Raw genomic sequence first — 26,448 nt, forward strand, 5'->3', positions numbered from 1 at the left:
TGGTAATGCCTGGATCCCAGAGCTGTGGGTGCACACACATCATTGCACCACGTAGAGTTAGAAAAAGATTTCTCTAAAAATAACCACCGAGGAATATTTAATTTGATAGAAAGACTGTGACTAATGCATGAAACAGAGAGAGTCTGTGTGACAAGACACAGTACAATAATGGGGAAAAATTCATGTTTGACCTTTAAACCAGTGCAAAATGAAATCGATCTAAGCCTTGGCAGCTGAAGACCCTGTGGCTCTAGGGAAACTGGCTATGAGCAGGGTATGGGATGATCATGGAGGAAAAGTGAAGGGAATATGTGGCTTTTAAAGGTATTGCATCATGGAAATAGATCAGGGAAATCAATACCTTTTGGTGTTAGATAGAGAGAAGGTGGTGCTGAGCTAAGTGCTGGCTGGTGAGAGGCGGACGCGGGAGGCCAGCCCAGCTGGATGGGGGTGACTGAATCACCGGCTGGCTCTAAGGAGAAGCAGATTCCACAAAGGCAAGGAGACCCAGTGTTTCTGGGCAGCAATTGGAGCTGATGGGGCGGGGAGTGAGGTTCCAATGTTGAGCAAACACTTGCCCTGTGCTAGACTCTGTGTTGAGAGCTTCATAGGCATTATCCTCCTAATCATCCTGACACATAAGCTGTTATTATTCCCATTTGACAGAGGAAGAAACTGGGGTCAGAGAGATGACGCTACTTGCCTGGGATTGCCCAGTTGGGAAATGTCTGGAGCTGGATGTGAACGCAGAGCCTTCAAGTTCTATTTGCTGCTACTAGGTCATTTAAACTTGAAAAAGCCCAAGAATGACAGGTTGGGTTTGGGGCAGGCTGAGTGTGTTGTGGTTTCAGTAGGGCCACATGGTGACGAGTTCTCATGGAAAATTGCCATGGATCCTGGCATGGCAGGTTTCTGGGTTGTGATCATTATCCTTATCTTTCCATAATTCATGACTGCATTTTATAAACTCTGATCCATCAACCTCATTGCTAACTGGAGAAGAAAATAGTCTCCATTTCTTAGAGTTGCTCTTCCTCAGTGGCAACAGAGTGAGTGCTGGTCCTACAGGTCAGGGTCCTGCATGTTCCAAGTACACATCCAAGGTGTATTCTCTGGAGACAGTTCCTCAAACATTTTTTTTTTTTCATCCTCTACTATATACATGTTCCTGGAGGAAGAGATTAGCAATGGTCCCTGATTAGATTTAGGGCCAGTTGTTTCTTGGGATGCTTGGTGATATTCTTTCTCTAAAAAACTTTAGCATGGGCAGGGCTGGGGGTGACGAGCAAGGTGTTGAGATCAAAGTTGAAGAAGGGGGGCAGAGACCCTCCTGGACTTTGGACGGTTGGCTCTGACAGGAGGCAAGTTGCTTTTCCTCTCTGAGCCTAGACCTGAGGGCTGAAGCTAGGTTTGGTTGTGCCATCGTGAGAATCAAGGAAGGATTGGCTTGACCAGGAGAGAAGGAAGCCCAGCGTGGTCCTGGGTGAAGAGTAGTTCTCCATAGCCTCTGTTGGGTGATCCAAGAATTGGGGAGTGTGCCTTTGAGCCCAGTACTTAAGGGGATGGGTCTTTGCCTTGGTTGTTCTCCCAATAAGACCAGGATCTCCTTGAGGAGCCTGATCTTAGGGCTTGGTCTTACTCTTGTCTCTCATCTCTGCTTCTGATCCAAGGCCTGGTAATTGTTGGTACCCCAATATCATGGGACCCAGCAAGGCCCCAGAACCTGGCCTGCTTCCCACACCAGCCACATCTCTCCCCATTCTCCTCTTGCTTGCACTTATCACATCCTGGTCCCATTTGCCTTTTCATTCCTCAGATACATCAAGTTCCTTCTTCACCAGACCTCCCTCCCTAAATGCTGCTCCCTCTGCCTAGAACACTTTCCTTCTTTACTTGGCTGATTTGTCTGCATTGTCAGTTTCCAGTTTAAACACCACTTCCTCCAGGAAGTCTTCCCTGATTTACCAAACTAGGTCAGGCCCCTTGGCAGATGCTCCCTTTGTACACTGTACTCTTCTGTCCTAGTACTTATGTCTCTAATTAGAGATTCACTTGTGTGAATAATTGATTCAATTCTTCTACTCCCCAACAAGATGGCAAACTCTGTAATGGAAAAACTATCAACAACCTCTGTTCTGGGCCTGGTCCATAACAGGTATTCAATAAATATTTGGTGAGTGATTAAGATTTTCCACACCTCAAGGTGAAAAGTATAAGGAACTGGTGGGAATGAAGGTTCCCTTTCTAGCTCTGGCCACATAGCAATTCAGAGATAAAGTAGGTGGTGCTACACCAAACAGGCTTTGTTTTGCACTTAACTCAAGTGAATTAGTGAAGACATTGCAATTGGTTGCTTTTTATGTGTAGAGAAATTACCTCTGTCCTGATTTGCAATATCTATGCTATTTTGGGCTGTTTTTCTCTTTTGGGCCTATTTGTATTGGAGCAATAATTTCACCATTTGGCTACGCAGAGGCCCAATTAATATTACAAATATGGTCCCATAAAATTCACTTCTTGACATTAGAACGTTTTGTTGCTAATTACTCTCCAAGGTTTTTAATTTCAATTCCTCCTTGGTGACTGAGTGCAGAAATTCAAGGGCACAGTTATTTCCCCCGAAGGGAAAGGAGAACTAAGTAATGCCAAGTTTCTATCTACTTGCCCTTCCTTCCTGTGGGGTATTTGTTTTTCATGCCTTCTCCTCCCTTTTTCCTGGCCAGAAACAAACAACAAACAAACAAAACCCATTTTGGAACAATGATATACATTTCTGGGAAAATAAAAACACTCATTTGCTAATGTATTCATTCAAGCAATATTTACTGAGCACCTACTGTGTGTCAAATCCTGTGTGCTAGGCACTAAGAACACCAAAAATAATATAGCATGGCACTGTCTTGGGGTAGCTCAAAGTCTTGAGTGGGCAGGGAGTCCTGAAGAGCCTGTGACATATCTGGGGGTACTTCTCATGGTAGAGCTTGATAGACACAGCCCATCCACGAGCACCACATCAGTCCCAGTGGTTGAAATCAGGGAGGTTTTGGGCATTTTTCATTTGAAAATCTTGGTTAATCACAGGGAATCTGCATTTTAATAATATTTTGAATGGGTTGATAAAATAGGAACAGATGGTTAAAGTTTGTCATTTTAGGGAAAATAATGAAAATAATGAAAATAATGAAAATAATGAAATAATGAAATATTGCTTAATCTGTCTTTTTCACACTCTTCCCTATCCCCTCCCCACCGCGAACACATTCAGATGTAGCAAAATTTAAAGCAAAATACTAATAATATCTTCTTAGTCTCTTAGGTCTCTTTCCTGAAAGGACCCCAACTTTGTCAGCCAGTTCTGTGTTAACCTAGTCTGTTAGCCCTTTACTCCAATGTTGCCTCCTGAGAGGAGAGTTCCAAAAAGGTGTTGCTTTGGGGTGTTGCTTTTGGGGATGCTTGTGCATCTCTCTGCCATGAAGAAAACTAGCTTTGTAGATGCTCTATTAACCAGAGTAGACTCACTCCTAGAGGATTCCAGTGGGGCAGAGATGACTTGGGAAACAAATGTTTCTGAGCCTCCTATCCACCTGCCCCTGGGCTGTTTATGTGCATAAGTCCTAGTTGCAAGCACTGCCTGATCAAGAGAAGGCAGAGCTAAGTCTACCATCACCCGTACTTTGCTTAGATTTGCCACCATCATCTGTACTCTGCTTAAATTTGCCTCTATTACCACTGCATTTCTCTGAAAATTTCCCACCATTCTGTTTGGACAGAGTATCTGATGAGATCAACCATGAGAGAAGGAAGCGAATGCTGCTCTTGCACCATGGCCAGAAACTCTTGGGAGACTGAGCATTGTGTACCACTTGCCTACTGCTCACCGACTTCAGTAGCAAGAGCCTCCAGGATGCTCCTGGATAAACATCATCTTTGTGGCCACACATTGTTTTATGAGCTGAGTCATCAGACTGGCTGGCTCCTTAAATACTGGTATCTGATTCTCCAGGCAACAGAAAAAAAAAAGGGGAGAAGATGTGAAGTGTAGCTCATTGAACTTTGTAGAAGAGTGCCAGTCTCGTCCGAAAGTGATGGGGGGATTTATCATTATGATGTTTGCTTATGTTAAAAAATTGATTAACTTAAGTTCTATTTAAGTGAAAAAGATGATGCTGTCTGCATTTCTTGTATGTTATATACAAAATGTTTGGTTATGGGCTATTTTTAATAGCCACCAATCTTGAAGAACTTCCTGTTGAAGACTTGATTCCTTCTTTAGTCAGCAAGTTGCAATTTATCATCTGAGGTAATGAGTTCCATCCAAAAGTAATAGTGACATGTTAAGTCAAACTGTTTGCACACTTGTTTCTTAAATAGCAAACCATGTTTATATTTTACATAGCTACTCAATAAGATGTCTCAATGAATTTTTTAAATTTAATTTAATTTTCTTAAATGTTTATTTATTATTGAGAGACAGAGAGACAGAGCATGAGCATGAGCATGGGAGGGGCAGAGAGAAGGGGAGACACAGAATCTGAAGCAGGCTCTAGGCTCCGAGCTGTCAGCACAGCCTGACACGGGGCTCGAATGTACAAATCGCGAGATCATGACCTAAGCCGAAGTCGGACGCTCAACTGACCATCCAGGCGCCCTGATTTTTTTTTTTATTTTAGAGACAGCGACAGAGAGAGAGAGCGCAAGGGAGAGGGACAGAGGGAGAGAGAGAGAGAACGCAAGGGAGAGGGACAGAGGGGGGGGGGGCGGAGAGAGAGAGAGAGAGAGAGAGAGAGAGAGAGAGAGAGAGAGAGAGAGAATCTTAAGCAGTCTCCATGTTCAGCCTAGAGCCCAACACAGGGCTTGATCCCATGACCCTGGAATCATGACCTAGGCCGAAATTAGGAGTCAGACGCTCAACCAGCTGAGCCACCCAGGTGTCCCATCAATGAATTTTTAATTAAAGCCTATATCAAGGAAATGTGCCTATATCAAGGAAATTTACTCTTTTTAACTCAAGTTTCTCAATTGGGAGATTTGTGACTTGCTGAAATAAATTTCTCAGTTTTCTTTTCCAGCCTATTGCATTATGATCTCAGATAACATACAGGTAGATCATTCACCCAAGAGTATATGTTGAATTCCTGTTTGATGGTAGGCATTATGATAGTCTCTGTGTGGGGTAAAAATAAACAGAGCAATCTTTGCCACTTAAAAAGGAAACAGATGTTTGTCAATGTGCAAGGCAGACCCATCTGATCTCTTGGAGGAAAGTGGGGTGAGTAGGTGCTACAGGAAAGGCCCTCATGGGAGAGCAAAATCTCCTTTTGCCAAGGGCTGTTGGGAAGTTTAAGGGAAGAACAGCCCTTGGAGGGTGAGGAGGATCCATGAGTTTCAAGAGAGGAGAATACATGGGTTGAGTGATACTGTATGCAAAGGCCCAGCCAGAGCCAGGGAAGAGTAGCTGCTTGTATCTAGAGTTGGGACATCCCTGGGGACTTCTGGGAGAGCAGTTTCTGGAGGTGACAGGGTCAGAAACCAGATCATCTGAGAGTCAAATGAATTGCATTAAAATAAAGGGATTTGGAGTGGTTGATTATTCTTCACAGTTATCTAGAGGAGGAAGAAAGAAGGAATGGAAGCTGAGGGTACCAACAGGGCAGATGTTGTTGGTACCACAGAAGGAGCCTATGGAACAGAACTGGGTGAATATGGAGGGCAGAGAGCAAAAATGGGGCGGTGAGTTCTGGGGATCCTAAGAAGGAGCAGGCAGTGAAGCTGGGTGGTGGTGAAAACATAAAGAAGTGGATGGAGAGGAGGGGAAGGCAGGGTGCCAAGGGTCCTGATTTTCAGAGGCAAGTTGAAGGTTGGCTCACATGTTGGGAGGGGTGTGTGTATGGGGGGTGCAGTGAGAGTGGACTGACAGCATGAAGGGCTCAGAACAGATGCTGTGGGTATATGAGAGCAGGTGTATATCTGCTGAAGCCTGATTCTCCATGATGTGCTCTTTTGCTTCAAGAAAACAATCTAAATTTAGTACAAAGAGCAAGACTGTAGGAGTCTGAGATTTATCAGATGCCCCCTTCTCACCTTGGCCCGTTTTCTTTTCCCTTTACCAGTTGGGATTAATGCATTCCCATCCCTGAGCTGAGGTGTGCAGTTGTTGATTGGGAGTGTCTTTGTCTGGGGAAGCTGTCATCTAAGATGAATCCAGACTGGGAACAAGAGAGTAAACTTTGGGAAAACCAGTCATTGGGCTCCGAGACTGTGATCATGTACATCAGCCAATGGAGTGGAACTAGGAGATGAAATAAGAGCTTTAAGTTTGTTCGTTCAGAAGGTCTGTATAACTTGGCCCACTTGCTAGATAGCTCCCTTTTTGGGAATGTGGGCTTCATTACATGGTGACATTCCAGGGTGGTCATTGGGCAGGGGTCTTCTGGGAACATTTAGCTACATAAATAAAGATAACTCCTTTATTATGTTCTTGGACTCCCCCAACCCCTCAGTGTATCTAGCTCTTGAGAAACTCAATCATTTACAGAATATTTTCCTAATACAGGAGTGTGCAGCCTTCATTGGTGGAAGGAGTGAGTCTATAGGTCAGGATTTGGGGATCTGTGGCAATAATCCAGGTGAGCTTAGTCAGGCCTGGAATGAGTAATCATAAAGGGCATTATGAAGAAAGAACCAATAAGATCTGTTGATTACCAAGATATTCTTGTACTAGTCTTGCTTCCTACTCAACAAGTGCGCATCAGGTGTTAGGTGCTGAGAGTGACTTTAGCCTGGAGCTTGCCTTTTGGGAGCAGTTTAATGGGAGAAATAAGGCACAAATGCACACAGCTGGAATCCTAGGCAAAAGAAGGGGAGGATCCAGTCTGCTAGCTGCAGGATCTGGGAAGCTTTCCTGGAAGTGATGCACTGATCTGGGCTTGGAAGAGTGTTCAAGGGTGTTCAGTCAAGTGAGGAGTGACACCAGGGTTTTGTCTGGTGACAGATGCTGGTGACAGAGATGGATAAATATGCTGGGATTAGGGCTGGGACCACAACGTGGTCCAGATGCAGGTTAAAGAAGTCCTGCAGTTGCCAGGATTATCCTGATCTTTGGAGAATGGTTGACCTAGGGTCACAAGGTGATATTTGCAGAAGTAAGAGGGAACAGATTTTGGGGGTGGGGGGGAGGAAACAAAGGAGGAAAGTTTTGGGACTGAGCCAAAAGTCCGAATAGCCTATAAGGCAGAGACCTAGGAGGAGCAGAGGCGGTGCCCAGGGCAGGATCCCAGATCCTAACAAGGAAGGGTTTCCTTACTAAGAAGGCTACTCTGATTGTTCACACTCCAAGAATTTACCGCATAGGACAACTCAGCGAAACAAGAACCAAGGAGGCGGTAGGGCTTCGGCCTAGAAGGCATCCCAGAGACGAAGAGCGAGGGGCAACAGTGCCCCACCTTGTTCTCCCGCGGCGACCCCACCTTTCGGGTCCGGCGATACGCAGGGTGGCTCCCAGGACCTTTCCGGGATGGGCAGTGTCCACACTGTTGGCGACACTGGGATGGGTCTGAAAACAGTATCCTTCCCTCCTCCCTTCTCGATCCTCCCTCTCGGACAGAGTCCCGCGGCAATCTTGCTGTGCCAGGCAGGAAGCACCGGACGCGCAAGACTCTAGCGGCCTAGGGCCTCCCACCTGCCCAGCCCGCCTCTACCATCACTTGCTACCGCCGAGGGCGGGGGTCCACGGAGGAGCTAGGTCTGACCCCCGCGGGGCCGTCCAATCGCCTCTCGCGGATTTCCCTCCGCTGGCGCGCGGCGGCGGCGCGTGAGCTCGCGCGCGGGCTCGGGGGGCGCGAGCCCGGGCAGCGCGAGCCCCCGCGCGCCGGGAGTGGCGCATGCGCGGCCGTCCTGCGAGCCCGCTGAGGCGAGCCGAACCGCGGCGGCGCCGGGAGCAGAACAGCGGAGCTGTGAGGGACCGAGCGGCGGCGCGGGAGCAGCGGCGACGGACAGGTGGAGAGACCTCGCCCGCGCCTCCCGGGACTGCTGGGCCGCTCGCGGGAGCCTCGCGGTTCGGACGTGGCGGCGGCGGCATCCCGGACGGCCTGTGAGGGATGCGCCGCCCACTGCCCCGCGCCGCCTGACCGCCCCCGCTTCGGCTTGCGGTGCGCCACAGCCGGGCCCGCGGCCGTCCCCGCCGCGCTGTCGCCCGGCCGCCGCGCCCGCGGGGCCGCGCCCGGCCCGGCCATGTGGACCCCCACGGAGGAGGAGAAATACGGCGTAGGTAGGTGAGGCTCCGGCCTGGCCGCAGCAGGGGTCCCAGGGACGCGCCCTTGCTCTGGGCCCCGTAGCGGCCCCGCCTCGATTCGCGCCCGCGCGCTCCCGCCCCTGCCCGCAGGCTGCGCGGCCTCGGCGCGGGGCGGGCGCGGCGGGGGCGGCGGGGGCGGCGGGGCGTGTGGTGCTGGGGTGGGAGCGGGCCTCCGGGAGTGGGGAGGGCGGCAGGGGGCGCTGGCGGTGCGGCCTCGGCAGGTGCGGCGGGCGGGAGGGGCGGGCACGGTGGGCTGGGCCCCTGTGGCTGTGTGAGGTTTCTGGTGTGGGGTACAGGGCAGTTTTACCCAAGAAGACAAATCCTGAGAGTCTTGTTTTCTCCGCACCCAATCTCAGTTTTAGCGAGTTTCCGCACCTGAGTTGCTGAGCCCGATGACTGTTTATTTTTTGGACTGGAACCTTTCAAATGGATAAAAAACGTTGACATCATTTTTCCAGTTCAAAATTTTGTAGACATTTGACTGCAAGTGTTTGGTCTGTTTTAATTTGTTCTGCATTCAGTATTAGAAATAATTACAGTGGGAAGTGTTTTTGGACATGTCTCAATGTTACGTTTAGTGTGTGTATATAGTACAGTGTCCTTAAAAACAAAAACACCAACAAACCTGTTTTCAGGTGAGACTGTTATTCATTTTAGAATCCTCTTTTTATCTTACAAGTGTTAAACTCCAGAAGCTAAATGATTCTTGTAACATTAAACTTCTTTAAAAAGAACGAATATTTAATAATACAAAGGGTTGAATGTTAGTTTTCCTTTTACTAATGCTAGTGTTTTGTGGCAATAACATGATAGAGCTCAGCCACAATGCATTATTGTAAGTCCTGTGCCATCTTATTGGGTTAAAAACAGATTTAAAAGGTTGAGTGTACAGGTTCCCCTACCTCCCGACTTGTAATGGAAAACTATGGATGGGGAAATCTCTCTAAACATAGATTTTTATTTCTCATGTTTTTTTTCACCTCAGTTCAATCAAGATTTAACTCACAATTCACCACGAAATAACTTAAAAATTTTTTTAAGAAGAAATTTATTGTCAAATTAGTTTCCATACAACACCCAGTGCTCATCCCAACAGGTGCCCTCCTCAAATGCCTATCACCCCCCCTCCCCTCCCTCCCACCCCCCATCAACTCTCAGTTTATCCTCAGTTTTTAAGAGTCTCTTATGGGAGCGAACGTTTATTTATTTTTGGGACAGAGAGAGACAGAGCATGAATGGGCGAGGGGCAGAGAGAGAGGGGGACACAGAATCGGAAACAGGCTCCAGGCTCCGAGCCATCAGCCCAGATCCCGACGCGGGGCTCGAACTCACGGACCGCAAGATCGTGACCTGGCTGAAGTCGGACGCTTAACAGACTGCGCCACCCAGGCGCCCCATGAAATAACTTTTTAAACTGGCAGTAGTAACAAACATTTAGGAATACAATCAGGCAAGTTATGTGAAAATTGAATTTATTGAATTTTAAGGACCTGCAGAGAGATCTTCTATGTTGGTATAAAATCCTGTTTTGAAAGGTAACTTTCTAAAGTTTTTAATTAGCTGTGCTACAATGGCATGATAGTATGCTAGGATGGAAGCGATAAAAGAAGCCCTAGTGCTTGAGTCTCTGTTGAGAAGGAATTGGGAAATGATGCAAAGAGCCGGGATTCGCCTGTGGGGACATTTTACCTTTTCTCTTAGTTCTCTAAATACTATATATATATACATATATATATACACACATATATATATATGTATATATATATGTGTATATATATATATGTATATATATATATTCCATGAAATGAAGAGTTGATGGTTTATCTTCTCCATAACTTGCTTTCAGAACTGCTGAACTAGAATAACAAATAATTGATGTGAAAGTGGCACCTAAGTGATAATTCCTTCTGGGAAAGAATCCTTGAGTAGGAGAGTTAGCACATTTCTGAGTCCTGGCTTCTCTTTACTGGTGTTGTGGGCAAGTTAACATCATTTTCTTAATGTGTAAATTGGGGATAATATTTACCTACAGGGTTGTGAAAATCAAATGAAAGCATACCAGATGCTTAATAAATGTTAATTTCTTCTTTTCCCTGTAGTACTCAGAGTAATAATAATACCAGTTATTTCCTCTGATGTGTTAGTTCTTAGAAGGACACAGTGCAGGGTAATCAAGATAGGCATATGTGAATCTCCAGGCACTAGGATTTGGTGTGTGATTTAATCAGGAAGATGGAATGAAATTCTTGCATTCTTAGGACTGTGGGTTTAGCTTTAGAAAAATGGTTATTTCCCGTGGAGAGGACACAGCATTGGGCACAGGGAAGGACCTAAATGCTTTGTAAATGAGAGATGTTGTTATTCTGAAGATATTAACAGTTGTGATTTAGCGTACTTTAGATGCTTTTCCTGCCAAACAAGGCATCTCTTTTCCTACTTTCTCTCACAGCTTTGTTCTACTGTCCCTTCCTCAGTTATGGTCTGAAAGTTCTTGTAGAAATTGTTCAAAACTCAGGGTACATCTCTTTCCGTAAGCACGTTAGGATACACTCTTAGGCTTTTTATTTAGTAAAATCTGGTTCAGCCTATAAAGTAGCTTAAATGTTATACTTACAATAAGAAAAATAGTCAATCAAAAATAGTGTGTTAGCTGCATTATTTAATTGCTAGTTTGAAAATCTATTATCATTATTCCTAGGAGGTAGTATTTTGAGTTTCAGCTTTGATTTTTATGGCCAACTTGGAGCATATGTTTCTATCTCTGCTTGCTTTGCTAATCAATAATCCTTATAGCAAGGAGGGAAAACTTGTACCTACTCCCTACCAATTTGGAGAAACTGCTTGGATGTTAGTGAGGGGAAAAGTCCCCTGTTGCAGCATTGCAAAGGACTTTTTTTCCATTGCAGCTATTCATCTGTATTTGACATTGGTAAGGTGTTTGAGATTCTGTAGAAACATTTTACTTTAGCTTTTGTTTTTTTTTTAATACAGGAATTCTATACAGGTTACAACATTTTCAAATTATTTGATTTATTCACCTAGAACTAGGTGGTAAATGAGCTTCTATTCATTGTAATATTCTGTGGTTGACTTTAGAGGAAGGGGAGAAAACTGTTCTTTTTTGAGGTTTAGTCTTGGGTCAGTCACCGTGTTGCTAGGGATTCTTACTTAATGTTATACCGTATAGAGTCCCAGAGCAGTTCTAATGTTATCTTCATCATACAGATGAAGAAACTGGATCTCAGAGGTGGTTAGTCCTTTTTTGTCCTTCAGCAATTGAATATTCTCCTTATTTTTCTTCTTGGCAATGGGCAATATTTTGTGATACACTTGGCTTTTTTGCTATCCTTCTTTAGTATTAAAAGGGCTGTATTTTACTGAACCCGTTAGCCATGTTTTGACTCTTTATGTCTCTTTCCCTCTGAGATTCTGTTTTCCTTTCTGTTGCCATGAATGCTTAGAAAGCCCTGTATCTTTCCATTCTTTATTTTACATTTCCAAGAAGCTTCCTCTTCTAAAATGCATTAGGTGAGAACAGTCCACCTATTTTTGTGAAATAGTTGTCTTTTCCCATGTTGATGGCACTCAGACTACCCAATATAGAAATCAAAGATCAAGAAAATACTTTTCTCGTTCTCTGACAGCAGCAGCAGCAAACACTGATAACAAAACAAGAATGTTTATAATTAACTTCTAAAATAGAATAGCAGCAAAAGTTTGAATACATATGTACTAGTTTGTCATCTTAGGGCTGGAAGCTTGCCTCAGGTCATTATCTTGTTTATTCTGCTGTCATAAGGTAATTTTTTTTTTTAATAACTCAGGGCATTTGTTGTTTATTTCCTAATCCACACTTAGTAAATAAACCATAACAGTTTTTCCTCATCACCAACCAGAATACCTGATATTTTAGTTTTGTAATGTTATATTTATTTTTATCTTGTATAAAAAGTAATTCATATTTTCTGCCTTATTTTTACCAGATTTCCTTTTGCTTGATTTTTCCCAGATAGAACAAAAATACACTTTTTAAAAAAAGCCCTGGGTCCTTAAAAGAAATTTACCTTGTAAAGATCCAGTGGTGCAGAGGCATCTGAAGGCGGAGAAGGAATAGGTTGATGAAACCAGATTGGAAAGAACCAGTGATCACAAAATTTCACTAAATCTGTTGGTAAATAGGCTAAAATAGGCTACGGTTCAGTGAAATAGTGCAGAGGCAGTGGGCTTTTTAGTTACTTGTTCCATGAGGGAATCCCAGTGTTTGAAACCTCTGTAAGGGCCCCATACCTCTCAGAGGTAAAGGCATCTACTAGGGATAGAGAATATATCATATACCCAGGACTTTATTTTGTTTTAAAAAATGAGGATGGGGGTGCCTGGGTGGCTCAGTCGGTTAAGCGTCCGACTTCAGCCAGGTCACGATCTCGCGGTCCGCGAGTTCGAGCCCCGCGTCAGGCTCTGGGCTGATGGCTCAGAGCCTGGAGTCTGTTTCCGATTCTGTGTCTCCCTCTCTCTCTGCCCCTCCCCCATTCATGCTCTGTCTCTCTCTGTCACAAAAATAAAAGGTTAAAAAAATTAAAAAAAAATGAGGGTGTGCTTGACGTTTTATGATTGGGGTTTAGTGTTTATAGGGAGCTTCCACATTATGATTCTACTTGAGCCTTACACCATAATATGTCCTCTCCCCTCTTTTTGAAACAGGTGGGAAAGAAACTTTAGCTGAGAGGAGTTAGGGACTGATCTAGGGAATTTAAGGCAGTTAGTGCTGAGTTGAGATTTGAACGTAGAACTTTGGGAGTCTAAGCCACAGCTTCTTTTATTACATCATGTTGCTTCTGAAAGGACTTTGTCAGTAGCGTATATCTGTGGCTCAAAAGATAAGGCATTCTTGTGGTGCCTGAGTGGCTCAGTCGGTTAAGTGTCTGACTTTGGCTCAGGTCATGATCTCACAGTTCGTGGGTTGGAGCCCATGTCGGGCTCTGTGCTGACAGCTCAGAGCCTGGAGCCTGCTTCAGATTCTGTGTCTCCCTCTCTCTGCCCCTCCCCTGCTTGCTCGCGCGCTCTCTCTCTCTCTCTCTCTCTCTCAAAAATAAATAAACATTAAAAAAAAGACTACATAGTATTTATTGTTCTGCTTCTAATTGTAAAGATTTGCACTGGTAATGAATACACATTTAGGACATGACAAGTCAGAAGGCACGTTTTTAAAGAGCTCTGAAGGATATGTTCGCTTTTTAAAAGACACTATTAGCTGAGAGGAAAGAAGTTGAGTTTGGCAAATATTTATTGAGTGCCTTTTCAAACCAAGAGGTCTTTGTTTTTTTTTTTTTTAATTTTTTAACGTTTATTTATTTTTGAGAGAGAGAGTATGAACGGGGGAGGGTCAGAAAGAGAGGGAGACCCAGAATCTGAAACAGGCTCCAGACTCTGAGCTGTCAGCACAGAGCCCGACGTGGACCTCGAACTCACAGACTGCGAGATCATGACCTGAGCTGAAGTCGGACACTTAACCGACTGAGCCATGCAGGTGCCCCAAGAGGTCTTTGTTTTGATCTGTAATTCTGTAAAGCAAACAGGAAATAGCCAACAGGAAATTGTCAACATTTTGTTTTAATGTTTATTTTTGAGAGAGAGAGAGAGAGAGCGCGCGCGCGCGCACACACACACACACACACACACACACACACACACACACACAGGGGGAGGGGCAGAGACAGAATCCGAAGCAGGCTCCAGGCTCTGCAGAGCCTGATGCGGGGCTTGAACCCACAGACTGTGAGATAATGACCTGAGCTGAAGTCAGACACTTAACTGACTGAGCCACCCAGATGCCCCAACATTTAAAAAATACATTTTTTTAAATGCTTTATTTATTTTTGAGAGAGACAGAGTGCAAGCAAGGGAGGGGCAGAGAGAGAGGGAGACACAGAATTGGAAGTAGGCTCCAGGCTCCGAGCTGTCAGCATAGAGCCTGATGTGGGGCTTGAACTCACAGACCATGAGATCATGACATGAGCTGAAGTTGGATGCTTAACCGACTGAGCCACCCAGGTGCCCTACTGCTTAATAGAAAAGTCACTATGCAACAATATTCTGTAGTCTATTCAAATATTACAGTTCATTTTATCATGCAGTGTTAAGGGGCGCCTGTGTGGCTCAGTGGGTTGAGTGTCTGACTTCGGCTCAGGTCATGATCTCGCGGTTGATGGGTTCGAGCCCTGCCTTGGGCTCTGTGCTGACAGCTCAGAGCATGGAGCCTGCTTCGGATTCTGTGTCTCCTCTTTCTCAGCCACTCCCCTGCTCATGCTCTGTCTCTCTCTGTCGCAAAAATAAGTAAACATTAAACAAAAATTATCATGCAGTGTTAAAAGAGAATGTGCTTTAGAAACATTAAACTAAATTGTAAACATGACACCTTTTTCTGTTTAGCAATTTTCGACATATTTGGAAACTTAACAGTCTCAAGATAATGGTCATTGAGGTTTGAGGTTGAAAGTACTTTATATATATTCATATCATATTTTTACATTGGTGCTAATTTTAATTTTTAATAGTTTGTATTTTGAATCTTTCTTTTGAAATCTGTGTCTTTATTCTTGATGATAAGAATGATCTGAAATTATTCCCGGTGTGTAAGCATTATTGGATATGCTATATTAGGGTTTTAATTCTAACATTATGCTTTTACTCTAATGAACAAACCTGTTTATGATTTTGCTCTCGACTCTTGCATAACCCCTTTTGACACATTTTGTATGGAAAAACAAGATTTTTTTTTTCACATAAAGCCTCAAGGAACTTAAAAAAGTCTTCAAAAATACATTGCCATATTATTTTAGCTGTGGTCCAGGTACTTGCAGATGATTTGCTATATCACACAGTAGGATACTCTAGTAAAAATAATTACTATGTTGGGAAATGTCATTCAGAAGCTTCCTGTTTTCCTACTTTTCTGCAGTGGAATAAAATCGCAGCCTCCTGCTTCCATCTGTTTCTCCTTCTCTCTTCGAAACTCATTCATGAGCTCTTACTCACTGGTGAGTGAGAACCAAAACTGATGGAAGAATTAGTGTATGATGAATGCAGAACTTTGTATTATAGACTTAGTAACATACCTCAGATAGATGTGCATTTGGCCTTTATTCAGATTCATCTAGTGAAAAGCCCTAACCACTTTTTGGGACAGCCCTATTTTATTGTTTAGAGAGCTGTAATTCGAACATTCTTCCTTACTGAATAGACTCCCTATAATTTCTTAGAAGTCTGTGTTCTGTGCCTATATTTAAATAATTTGCATCATAGCCCTTCAGTAGTTTATAACATTTTAGAATTGTAAGGCATTTTAGAGATACATGGGTTTCAGGCTCTAGAACTAAGTAAGTCTAGTTGGAATAGCTGACATTCATTAAGTGATTAAGTGTTTACCACATGCCTAGCACTTTCATGTTATGGCTCAAATTTGCTTTTCAGCCTCATCTGCTGACCTACTGGTACTTTATAATTTAGTGGAACTGAACTTTCACCAAGTCTTTCAATCTCGACTTAATTATACTAGTGCTGTCATGTGCCAGGACTATTTGTCACCCATTAAGTACTTGTTATTTACTGCATCATGTCTCATTCATATTATTCCTTTTATGTGGGGTCTTTTACCTCCTCCATCTCTCAAAGTTTTTCCTGCCTAGCTAGGCTCCTTTCATATATTGTTATCTTTGTAAACCTTTTTAGACCCTTGACCCTCTCTTTCTCCAATTAGATAGATTTTATTCTTTTAAGTTCATAAAACTTTGTACCTTATAGCGGTATATTTATTTTGTCCTCTTCCACTAGACTAATGTGTTTCCAATTTTTTACTATGCCCTACAATAAGAAGTACATTTAAAGTTGCTATCTCTGGGGTGCCTGGGTGGCTGTAGGTTCGGCTAAGTATCAGACTTCAGTTCAGGTAATGATCTCGCTGCTCGTGGGTTTGAGCCCCACATCGGGCTCTGTGCTGACTGCTTTGAGTCTGGAGCCTGCTTTGGATTCTGTCTCCCTCTCTGTCCCTGCACTTATGCTCTGTCTCTCTCTCAAAAATAAATAAACATTAAAAACAAAATTGCTGTCTCTTGTGTGTGTATCTACACATACATAGACTTGTATACATATATATGAAAAAGTTAAAAGTTTTATGATATAGTACTGTGTACTTTGTACAGTGTACTCTGATATTTTCTGTTAAGTGAGAAGTATTGGTGGCAGCTCACTCAATGGATCTTGTGACCCATGGTTAAAAAAAACCACTGCTTTAGGCTATAAACTCTTAAAAGTAGGGATTGTGCCAAATTTATCTTTGTATTCTTGGCAGATATAACTCAGTGCCAGGCATGTAGAAGGTTTTAAAGCTTGATTTTTGGACTTTTGAGCTACCATCTCACACTAATTACTCATACTGAAGTTACAGCAGTTAAACCCTAGATTTTATTTTACATGAACTGAAGTCAAGTCTCTTCCATCCTGAACTTGTACAATTGATAATAAATATAAAAGTAAAATTATTAGTTTTATTTAAAAAAGATTTTATATTTATTTCCATTACATTTCATCAAAGGGGAGCATATTTGATTTGCCCCTATTGGTCCTAAGTTGGTAGGGGGCTAAACGTATTTGGCTCAGCAGTACAGCCTGTCAGGTCTTTTTGAAGCTTGAATTTTCAATGTCACATATTATTTTTTTTTTGAACCTTTATCTACCCAATTGACAAATTTGTTTTCTTTTTCCAAGTGGTTGGTAAAAGGGTTGAACAGAATCAGAAAAAAATGTTATCTAGTGGGAAATGTCTAGTTTATAGACAAATATATTTTGCTATTTTGAACACAAATAATCTGAATGACTTATTGACATTTTATGAAATTGCCAGCTGTGCCACTTTTGTGAACCTATTCGTATTTGGGATTAGGGTGGGCTTGTAGCCAGATTGTGGTCCATAACCAAGGGGGAAAGATGTTGCTAAAGAGGTCTGTGTGGCCTTATATTTAAGTGTGGAGAACAAAGAAATTATAGCACTAGGAAGATGTTAAGTCCATTTTCATCTTCTGTATGAAATTTCATGTACATTTCATGTACAGGAGGAAGGGTGGCCCCAAACTTTTCTTGAGTTTTGTTTTTGACATTCTCTTCACATTCCCTATACTCTAGATATGCTGGACAACTCATCCTTTTTCCAGACAGGTTTATAACGGTCCTACCTTTGTCACTTTGCTTAGATTCTTATACTATGACAGGAATGCAATGATTATCTTTCTCTGCCTGGGAAATGCCAACTTAAAAAGCTCAAATGTCATCCCTTTGATGCCTTCCCAGCTCTGCTGGATATAAATAAGCACTGTTGCTTGCTCCTACAGCAGTTGGTACCAACCTTTGGTATGGAACTTATCCCTTTAGATGCTTAATTACATCTCTTTGCCTTGGGGAATTAAGCTTCTCTAGGACAAGGAACTTTATCTTCATGTTTGTAACCCCAGGACCTAGCAAATAGTGAGTGATCAATAAATGCTTAATTAGGATTCCAATCTAGTGAAGAATTTTATTTTGCTTTGTTAATCCTTATAGTATTTTATTTTTTCCCAGTAAAAACTTATAGTTTTATTAAATAATAGTTAAGAAAATATATGCCAAATGGAGCTATGTTTTAAGTAGTGCTATGTTTTAAGTCAAATGCTATGAATCATTACCTTTCACTGATCAAGTGACCTTCAGGGTGTTTTACTTCTACAGAAGCCTTCTCCTTAGTTCTATAACAGTATGTCCAAGATTGTTTATATAAAACTAAACCTTAATGAAAAATAATTTCTTTCCTCTCTTAATATTCTTTTTTTTAAAATAATTTACATCCAAATTAGTTAGCGTATAGTGCAACAATGATTTCAGGATTAGATTCCTTAGTGCCCCTTACCTATTTAGCCCATCCCCCTTCCCACAATCCCTCCAGTAATCCTCAGTTTGTTCTCCATATTTATGAGTCTCTTATGTTTTGTCCCCCTCCCTGTTTTTATATTATTTTTGTTTCCCTTCCCTTATGTTCATCTGTTTTGTCTCTTAAAGACCTCATATGAGTGAAATCATATGATATTTGTCTTTCTCTGACTAATTTCACTTAGCATAATACCTTCCAATTCCATCCACATAGTTGCAAATGGCAAGATTTCATTCTTTTTGATTGCCGAGTAATACTCCATTGTGTGTGTGTGTGTGTGTGTGTATACCATATCTTCTTTATCCATTCATCCATCGATGGACATTTGGGCTCTTTCCATACTTTGGCTGTTGTTGATAGTGCTGCTATAAACATTGGGGTGCATGTGTCCCTTCGAAACAGCACACCTGTATCCCTTGGATAAACACCTGGTAGTGCAATTGCTGGGTCTTAGGGTAGTTCTATTTTTAGTTTTTTGAGGAACCTCCATACTGTTTTCCAGAGTGTCTGCACCAGCTTGCATTCCCAATCCTGATAGTATTATTTTTTTATTTTTTTATTTTTATTTTTTAATTTTTTTTCAATATATGAAATTTATTGTCAAATTGGTTTCCATACAACACCCAGTGCTCATCCCAAAAGGTGCCCTCCTCAATACCCATCACCCACCCTCCCCTCCCTCCCACCTCCCATCAACCCTCAGTTTGTTCTCAGTTTTTAAGAGTCTCTTATGCTTTGGCCCTCTCTCCCACTCTAACCTCTTTTTTTCTTTTTTTTTTTCTTCCCCTCCCCCATAGGTTTCTGTTAAGTTTCTCAGGATCCACATAAGAGTGAAAACATATGGTATCTGTCTTTCTCTGTATGGCTTATTTTACTTAGCATTACACTCTCCAGTTCCATCCACGTTGCTACAAAGGGCCATATTTCATTCTTTCTCATTGCCACGTAGCACTCCATTGTGTATATAAACCACAATTTCTTTATCCATTCATTAGTTGATGGACATTTAGGCTCTTTCCATAATTTGGCTATTGTTGAGAGTGCTGCTATAAACATTGGGGTACAAGTGCCCCTATACATCCTGATAGTATTTTAAAAGTCAAGCTATAAATCTGATAATATTTAGTTGTTAGAATTTTGTGCCATCATGAATACACTTTTTTCCCCTCTTAGCCTTTCTATTTCTTGAGCCTGTTAAGAAGGTTTACTGCTGAGTTCAAATGACTGACTTTGGGTGGCAGCCTTAGAATTCCAGTATGAATCCATTTCACCTAGAATTTCACAGTTATCACAACAATGATTCAGAAGTCTTGTAGCAGGTAATTGGGTGTAGTTTGAAATTACCCCAACAATTCTTCTTTCATTTGACATCTTTGGGGAAGCTGTGTTTTGGATGAGTGACTTTTCCAGAGAACTCAAGGTTAAACCTTTAAAAGCACCAAGAAAAGATTTTGTCTTTTTTTTTTTTGTTGTTGTTGTTGGAATTTTTTCTGAAATGTAATGTATTCTTCCCTGTATTGTGAATTCAGTATGTGGAATACATTTAAGCTTTCTCTTTTTCTGTGTAATAATTTTCCTTTTGAGTACATTATATATGTATGTTCATTAAAGAAATGTCAGTATATATAGAAAAATACACACAAAAAGAAAATAAGGATGATATCTTACTTTTGGTACCCACACATAACCCCTCTCAACATATTAGTGTATCTTTCTAGTCTTCTTCTATAAACACATTTAAGTAGACATTTTTAAATAAATTTAAGGCCATACTGTATATATTGTCCTATAATCTTTTGTTTTAAATCTATTATACTGTGAATCTTTTCTTATGTCTGGCATGTTCATTGTTTTAATGACTGCTGTTCCATAATATGGATATACTTAAATTTACCTAGCCTCCTACTTCTAAACAGTTGGTTGCTTGAAACTATTGCCAGGACAGTGAGGGTTCTTATTTCTCTGTACCCTTGTCAGCTTAGGACATTATTTCCTCCACAGATTTGCGTTTTTCAAAAATTCAAAATTGATACATGCTTGAAAGGAATAAATCTTTAAGCATTGCAAAAATAAAGTGTTCCGTATTGCCAGTTCAACTTCTTGGGCATCAGTTATTTAACTGAACTTTCTGACTATTTGATATTATTAATAGAAACAAATGATTATGATGCTAATACAGTGATACTTGTTTACTTCCTCACTGAAATCCCTAATTCCACTTAGTGATTCTCTTGTTTGCTCCTTTTCTCATCTGATTGTGATGCTCTTAGGGAATTTGGGGTGATATGTGGGACTCTGACTCACTATCAATGACTTGAAATATGTATTTAATTTTTTTTGTATCTCTGTACATTCCTTTTCTTGGTAGATACTTTGAGTATTATCCTTTTCTTTCTCTTACTGGTTAGCCATTCATTGTTGTTCTGTTTCTGTCCCCAGCTATACACTTGGAAGCTAGAACTGAATTGAACTTGTTCAAGGGAAATTGGGTGATCAACTGTGTGAAGAACTAAAGTGGCTTCTCTCTTTTTTGGAGTGAGATTCAGTGCCTTTATGATAGATTCAGTCCTGCTGAAAGAACTTTCTGACTCATGGTCAAGGTGGGGCTCTATAGGAAGGCTCATCTTTGGAACAGAGGCAATGCTGTGAGAGTGATAGAACCTGATGCATATTTGGTCTGTGCAGAGGGCACTTTCCCTGTGAATGGGTGTTATAGACATGACATGACCTGGTAGTGCTGCAACCATTTTGTTGTCATGAGGAGAGCCAGGAAGGAGGGGTTTTGTTTTACTTTTAGGTCTGGGAAAGGGATTAAAAAGCATTATGGTTTGAGGGAAGGAACCTTTGGAAAATAAAATCTTTTGATACATTTAAACATTGAAATATTAAACAATTTTTAATGTTTATTTTTATTATTTTTTAATATGAAATTTATTGTCAGATTGGTTTCCATACAACACCCAGTGCTCATCCCAACAGGTGCCCTCCTCAATGCCCATCACCCATCCCCCCCTCCCTCCCACCCCCCATCAACCTTCAGTTTATTCTCAGCTTTTAAGAGTCTCTTATGGTTTATTTATTTTTGAGAGAGAGAGAGAAAGACAGCATGAGCAGGGGAGGGCAGAGAGGGAGGAAGACAAAGAATCCAGAACAGGCTCCAGGCTCTGAGCTGTTTGCACAGAGCCTGATGTGGGGCTCTGTACCATGAGATCATGACCTGAGTCGAAGTTGGATGCTCAACGGACTGAGCCACCCAGGCACATATTGAACATATTGAAATATTTAAGCTCTAATGAGACAGTGGTATATGACTATAAGTAATGATACTGTGTTTGTCCCACAGAGCACTCATTGTTTTTATTGATTTGCTTTCTCAGATGCTGTAGCAGGTTTCTGTGTTAGTAATGATCTACTTTAATTGGTCAATTCTTTACCTCAATATTTAAAAATTATTTTTATTATGGTAAAATACATTTTACTCATTTTAAGTGTACAATTCAGTGTCATTAAATACATATAAGTTTTGTATAATCATCACTATTCTTTATTTCCATAACTTTTTGATCATCTCAAACAGAAAGTCTATACCTCTCCCTATATCTCTTGGAACCCTTTATTTTACTTTGTGTCTCCATGAATTGGACTATTCCAGAAACTTCATATAAATAGAATCATACAGTATTTGTCCTTTTGTTCCTGGCTTATGTTACTTATAGCATAAGGTTTTCAAGGTTCATTTGTGTTGTAGCATATTTCAGAATTTCATTTCTTTTTATGACTGAATAATATTCCATTTTATGTGTATATATGACTTTTTTTATCCATTCATCTGTTGATGTACAATCGTGTTGTTTCCATCTTTTGGCTCTTGTGAATAAAGCTGCTGTATGAACATTGGTGTGTAAGAACACTTAGTGTGCAGGAAGAGTCCTTTTCTTTTTTTTAATGTTTGTTTTTGATAGCGAGAGAGAGAGTGCACACATGCATGTGCACAAGTTGGGGAGGGGCAGGGAGAGAGGGAGGGAGACAGAGGATCTGAAGCAGGCTCTGCGTTGACAGCAGAGAGCTAGATGTGGGACTCAGACTCATGAGCTGCTAGATCATGACCTGAGCTGAAGTTGGATGCTTAACCCAGGTGCCCCTTGAATCCTTATTTTCATTTCCCTTGGGTATGTACCTAAGCTTGGAATTGCTGGATCAAATAGTAATTCCATGTTTAACTTTTTTGAGAAATTGCCAAACTATTTTCCACACCAGCTATGCCATTTTACATTACTAGCAGCAGTGTGTGAGGGTTCCACATCTCTACCAACATTTCTTTTTTTATTTTTTATTTTTTTTCAACGTTTTTTATTTATTTTTGGGACAGAGAGAGACAGTGCATGAACGGGGGAGGGGCAGAGAGAGAGGGAGACACAGAATCGGAAACAGGCTCCAGGCTCCGAGCCATCAGCCCAGAGCCTGACGCGGGGCTCGAACTCACAGACCGCGAGATTGTGACCTGGCTGAAGTCGGACGCTTAACCGACTGCGCCACCCAGGCGCCCCAACATTTCTTTTTTTAAAAAAATTTATTTATTTAAATTCAAGTCTGTTAGCATACAGTGTAGTATTGGTTTCAGGAGTAGAACCCAGTGATTCATCACTTACATATAATACCCAGTGCTCATCTCAACAAGTGTCCTCCCTAATGTCCATCACCCACCTAGCCCATCCCCCCATCCAGCTCCCCTCCAGCAACCCTCAGTTTGTTCTCTGTGGTTAAGAGTCTCTTACGGTTTGCTTCCCTCTCTCTTTTTTTTTTTTTATCTTATTTTTCCTTCCTTTCCCCTATGTTCATCTGTTTCTTAAATTCCACACATGAGTGAAATTATATGATATTTGTCTTTCTCTGACTTATTTTGCTTAGCATACTACACTCTGGTTCCATCAACATTGTTTCAAATGGCAGGGTTTCATTCTTTTTGATTGCTGAATAGTATCCCATTGTATATATATACCACGTCTTCCTTTTTAAAAAATTTTATTTTTTATTAAAAATTTTTATTTATTTTTGAGAGAGAGACAGAATGCGAGTAGGTTAGGGGCAGAGAGAGAGGGAGACACAGAATCTGAAGCAGGCTCCAGGCTCTGAGCTGTCAGCACAGAGCCCGATTCGGGGCTCGAACCCACGAACCGTGAGATCATGACCTGAGCTGAAGTCAGGCGCTCAACCGACTGAGCCACCCAGGCGCCCCTATTTTTAAAAATTTACATCCAAATTAGTTAGCATATAATGCAACAATGATTTCAGGAGTAGATTCCTTAGTGCCCCTTACCCATTTAGCCCATCCCCCTTCCACAACCCCTCCAGCAACCCTCAGTTTGTTCTCCATATTTATGAGTCTCTTCTGTTTTGTCCTCCTCCCTATTTTTATATTATTTTTGTTTCCCTTTCCTTATGTTCATCTGTTTTGGCTCTTAAAGTTCTCATATGAGTGAAATCATGATTTTTGTCTTTCTCTAATTTCACTTAGCATAATACCCTCCAGTTCCATCGATGTAGTTGCAAATGGCAAGATTTCATTCTTTTTGATTGCCGAGTAATACTCCATTGTGTGTGTGTGTGTGTGTGTGTGTGTGTGTGTGTGTGTGTGTGTGTGTATACACCACATTTTCTTTATCCATTCATCCATCAATGGACATTTGGGCTCTTTCCATACTTTGGCTATTGTTGATAGTGCTGCTATAAACATGGGGGTGTGTGTCCCTTCGAAACAGCACACCTGTCTCCTGTAGCACGTCTTCTGTATCCATTCATCAGTCAATGGATATCTGAACTCTTTCCATAATTTGGCTATTGTTGATAGTGCTGCTGTAAACATTGGGGTGCCTGTGTCCCTTCGAGTCAGCATTTTTGTGTACTTTAAATAAATCTGTTTTTTATTTTTTGAGGAACCTCCATACTGTTTTCTAGAGCAGCTACACCAGTTTGCATTCCCACCAACAGTGCAAAAGTGTTCCTTTTTCTCTGCATCCTTGCCAATATCTGTTGTTTCCTGAGTTGTTAATTTTAGCCATTCTGACAGGTGTGAGGTGGTATCTCATGGTGGTTTTGATGTGTATTTCCCTGATGATGAATGATGTTGAGAATCTTTTAATATGTCTGTTAGCCATCTGGATGTCTTCTTTGGAAAAGTATTCATGTCTTCTACCATTTCTTGACTGCATTATTTGTTTTCTTGGGTGTTGAGTTTGATAATTTCTTTATAGATTTTGGATACTAACCCATTATCTGATATCTAATTTGTAAATATCTTCTCCCATTCTGTAGGCTGCCTTTGAGTTTTGTGGATTGTTCCTTTGCTGTGCAGAAGTTTTATCTTGATGAGGTCCCAGTAGTTCATTTTTGCTTTTATTTCCCTTGCCTCCAGAGACACGTCTAGTAAGAAGTTGCTGTGGCCAAGGTCAAAGAAGTTGTTGCCTGTTTTCTCCTCTAGGATTTTGATGGTGTCCTGTCTCACATTTAGGTCTTTCATCCATTTTGAGTTTATTTTTGTGAATGGTGTAAGAAAGTGGTCCGGTTTCATTCTTCTGCATGTTGCTGTCCAGTTTTCCCAGCATCATTTGCTGAAAAGACTGTCTTTTTTTCCATTGGATACACTTTTTCTGCTTTGTAGAAGATTAGTTGGCCATACAATTGTGGGTCCATTTCTGGGTTCTCTATTCTGTTCTGTTGACCTGTGTGTCTGTTTTTGTGTCAGTACTATACTGTCTTGATGATTAGCTTTGTAATACAGCTTGAAGTCCAGAGTTGTGATGCCTCTAGCTTTGCTTTTCTTTTTCAGCATTATGTTGGCTTTTTGGGGTCTTTTCTGGTTCCTACAAATTTTAGGATTGTTTGTTCTAGCTCTGTGAAGAATGCTGGTGTTATTTTGATAGGGATTGCATTGAATTCATAGATTACTTTGGGTGGTATAGATATTTTAACAGTATTCTTCCAATCCATGAGCATGGAATGTTTTTCCATTTCTTTGTGTCTTCTTCAATTTCTTTTTTAAGCTTTCTGTAGTTTTCAGCATGCAGATCTTTAACCTCTTTTCACCAACATTTCTTACTTTTTTCATTTTTTGATAATAGCCATCTTAATGACTATGAAGTGGTATCTCATTGTGGTTTTGATTTGCATTTCCCTAATGATTAGTGATGTGGAGCATCTTTTCATGTGCTTATTGGCCATCTGTAGATGTTCTTTGGAGAAATATTCCATTGTATATATATGTCACATTTTGCTTATTCATTCTTTGTGTTTGGACATTTGGGTTGTTCATACCTTTTGGCTATCACAAATAATGCTGTGGTGAACATTTGGCATATGAGTATCTGACTCCCTATTTCCAAATCTTTAGGGTATATACCTAGAAGTAGAATTCTGTATCATATGGTAATTCTGTGTTTAGTTTTTTGAGGAACCACTATACTGTTTTTCATAGCGCCTGCACTATTTTACATTCCCACCATCCATGTGCAAGGATTCCCAGTTTTCTCTACGCCCTTTGCCAGTACATGTTACTTTCTGTTCTTAAAAAACATATTTTTATTACAGCTATCCAGATGGCTTTGGAATGGGATCTCATTGTGGTTTTGATTTGCATTTCCCTAATAATAATGATGTTGAACTTCTTTTTATGTGATTATTGGCCATTTATAGGTTTTCTTTGGAGAAATGTCTATTCAAGTACCTAGCCCATCTTTTTGTTTCTTTTCCAAATTTTTATTTAAATACAGCTAGGTAACATACAATGTAGTATTAGTTTCAGGTGTAGAATTTAGTAACTTATCACTTACATACAACACCCAACGCTCATCACAAGTGCTCTCCTTAATGCCCATCATCTATTTAACCTATCCCTCCTCTTCCCACCTCTCCTCCAGTAACCCTCAGTTTGTTCTGTATAGTTAAGAGGTCTGTTTCCTGATTTGCCTCTCTTTTTTTCCCCTCTATGTTCATGTGTTTTGTTTCTTAAATTCCACATATGAGTGAAATTGTGGTATTTCTCTGACTTATTTTGCTTAGCATAGTACTCTATAGCTCCATCCATGTCATTGCAATGACAAATTTCATTCTTTTTTTTATTTCTTTGCCTGTTTTTAAATAGATCTTTTGTTGTTGTTGTGCTTCTTTTTATATTCTGGATATTAACCCTTTATCAGATACGTGGTTT

At 41.2% G+C, this 26,448-nt stretch overlaps 1 protein-coding gene across 14 annotated transcripts in view; it reads left to right on the forward strand.

Annotated features, from left to right (window-relative positions):
• The first annotated feature begins 7,894 nt into the window (after nucleotides 1–7,894).
• Nucleotides 7,895–26,448, forward strand: part of DOCK3 (dedicator of cytokinesis 3) — a 603,425-nt gene continuing 584,871 nt past the window's right edge. For 6 of the 14 annotated variants that reach the window (XM_045050674.1, XM_045050683.1, XM_045050687.1 and 3 more), the window contains exon 1: nucleotides 7,897–8,266. In XM_045050674.1, coding sequence (XP_044906609.1) covers nucleotides 8,230–8,266 — 37 coding nt within the window. In that variant the 5' untranslated portion in view covers nucleotides 7,897–8,229. Of the gene's footprint in view, nucleotides 8,267–26,448 lie in introns of all 14 variants that reach the window. The other 8 variants (XM_045050704.1, XM_023249135.2, XM_023249114.2 and 5 more) reach the window with 4 other exon arrangements.

The sequence above is a fragment of the Felis catus genome, chromosome A2, assembly GCF_018350175.1.
Source record: "Felis catus isolate Fca126 chromosome A2, F.catus_Fca126_mat1.0, whole genome shotgun sequence".
NCBI lineage: Eukaryota > Metazoa > Chordata > Mammalia > Carnivora > Felidae > Felis > Felis catus.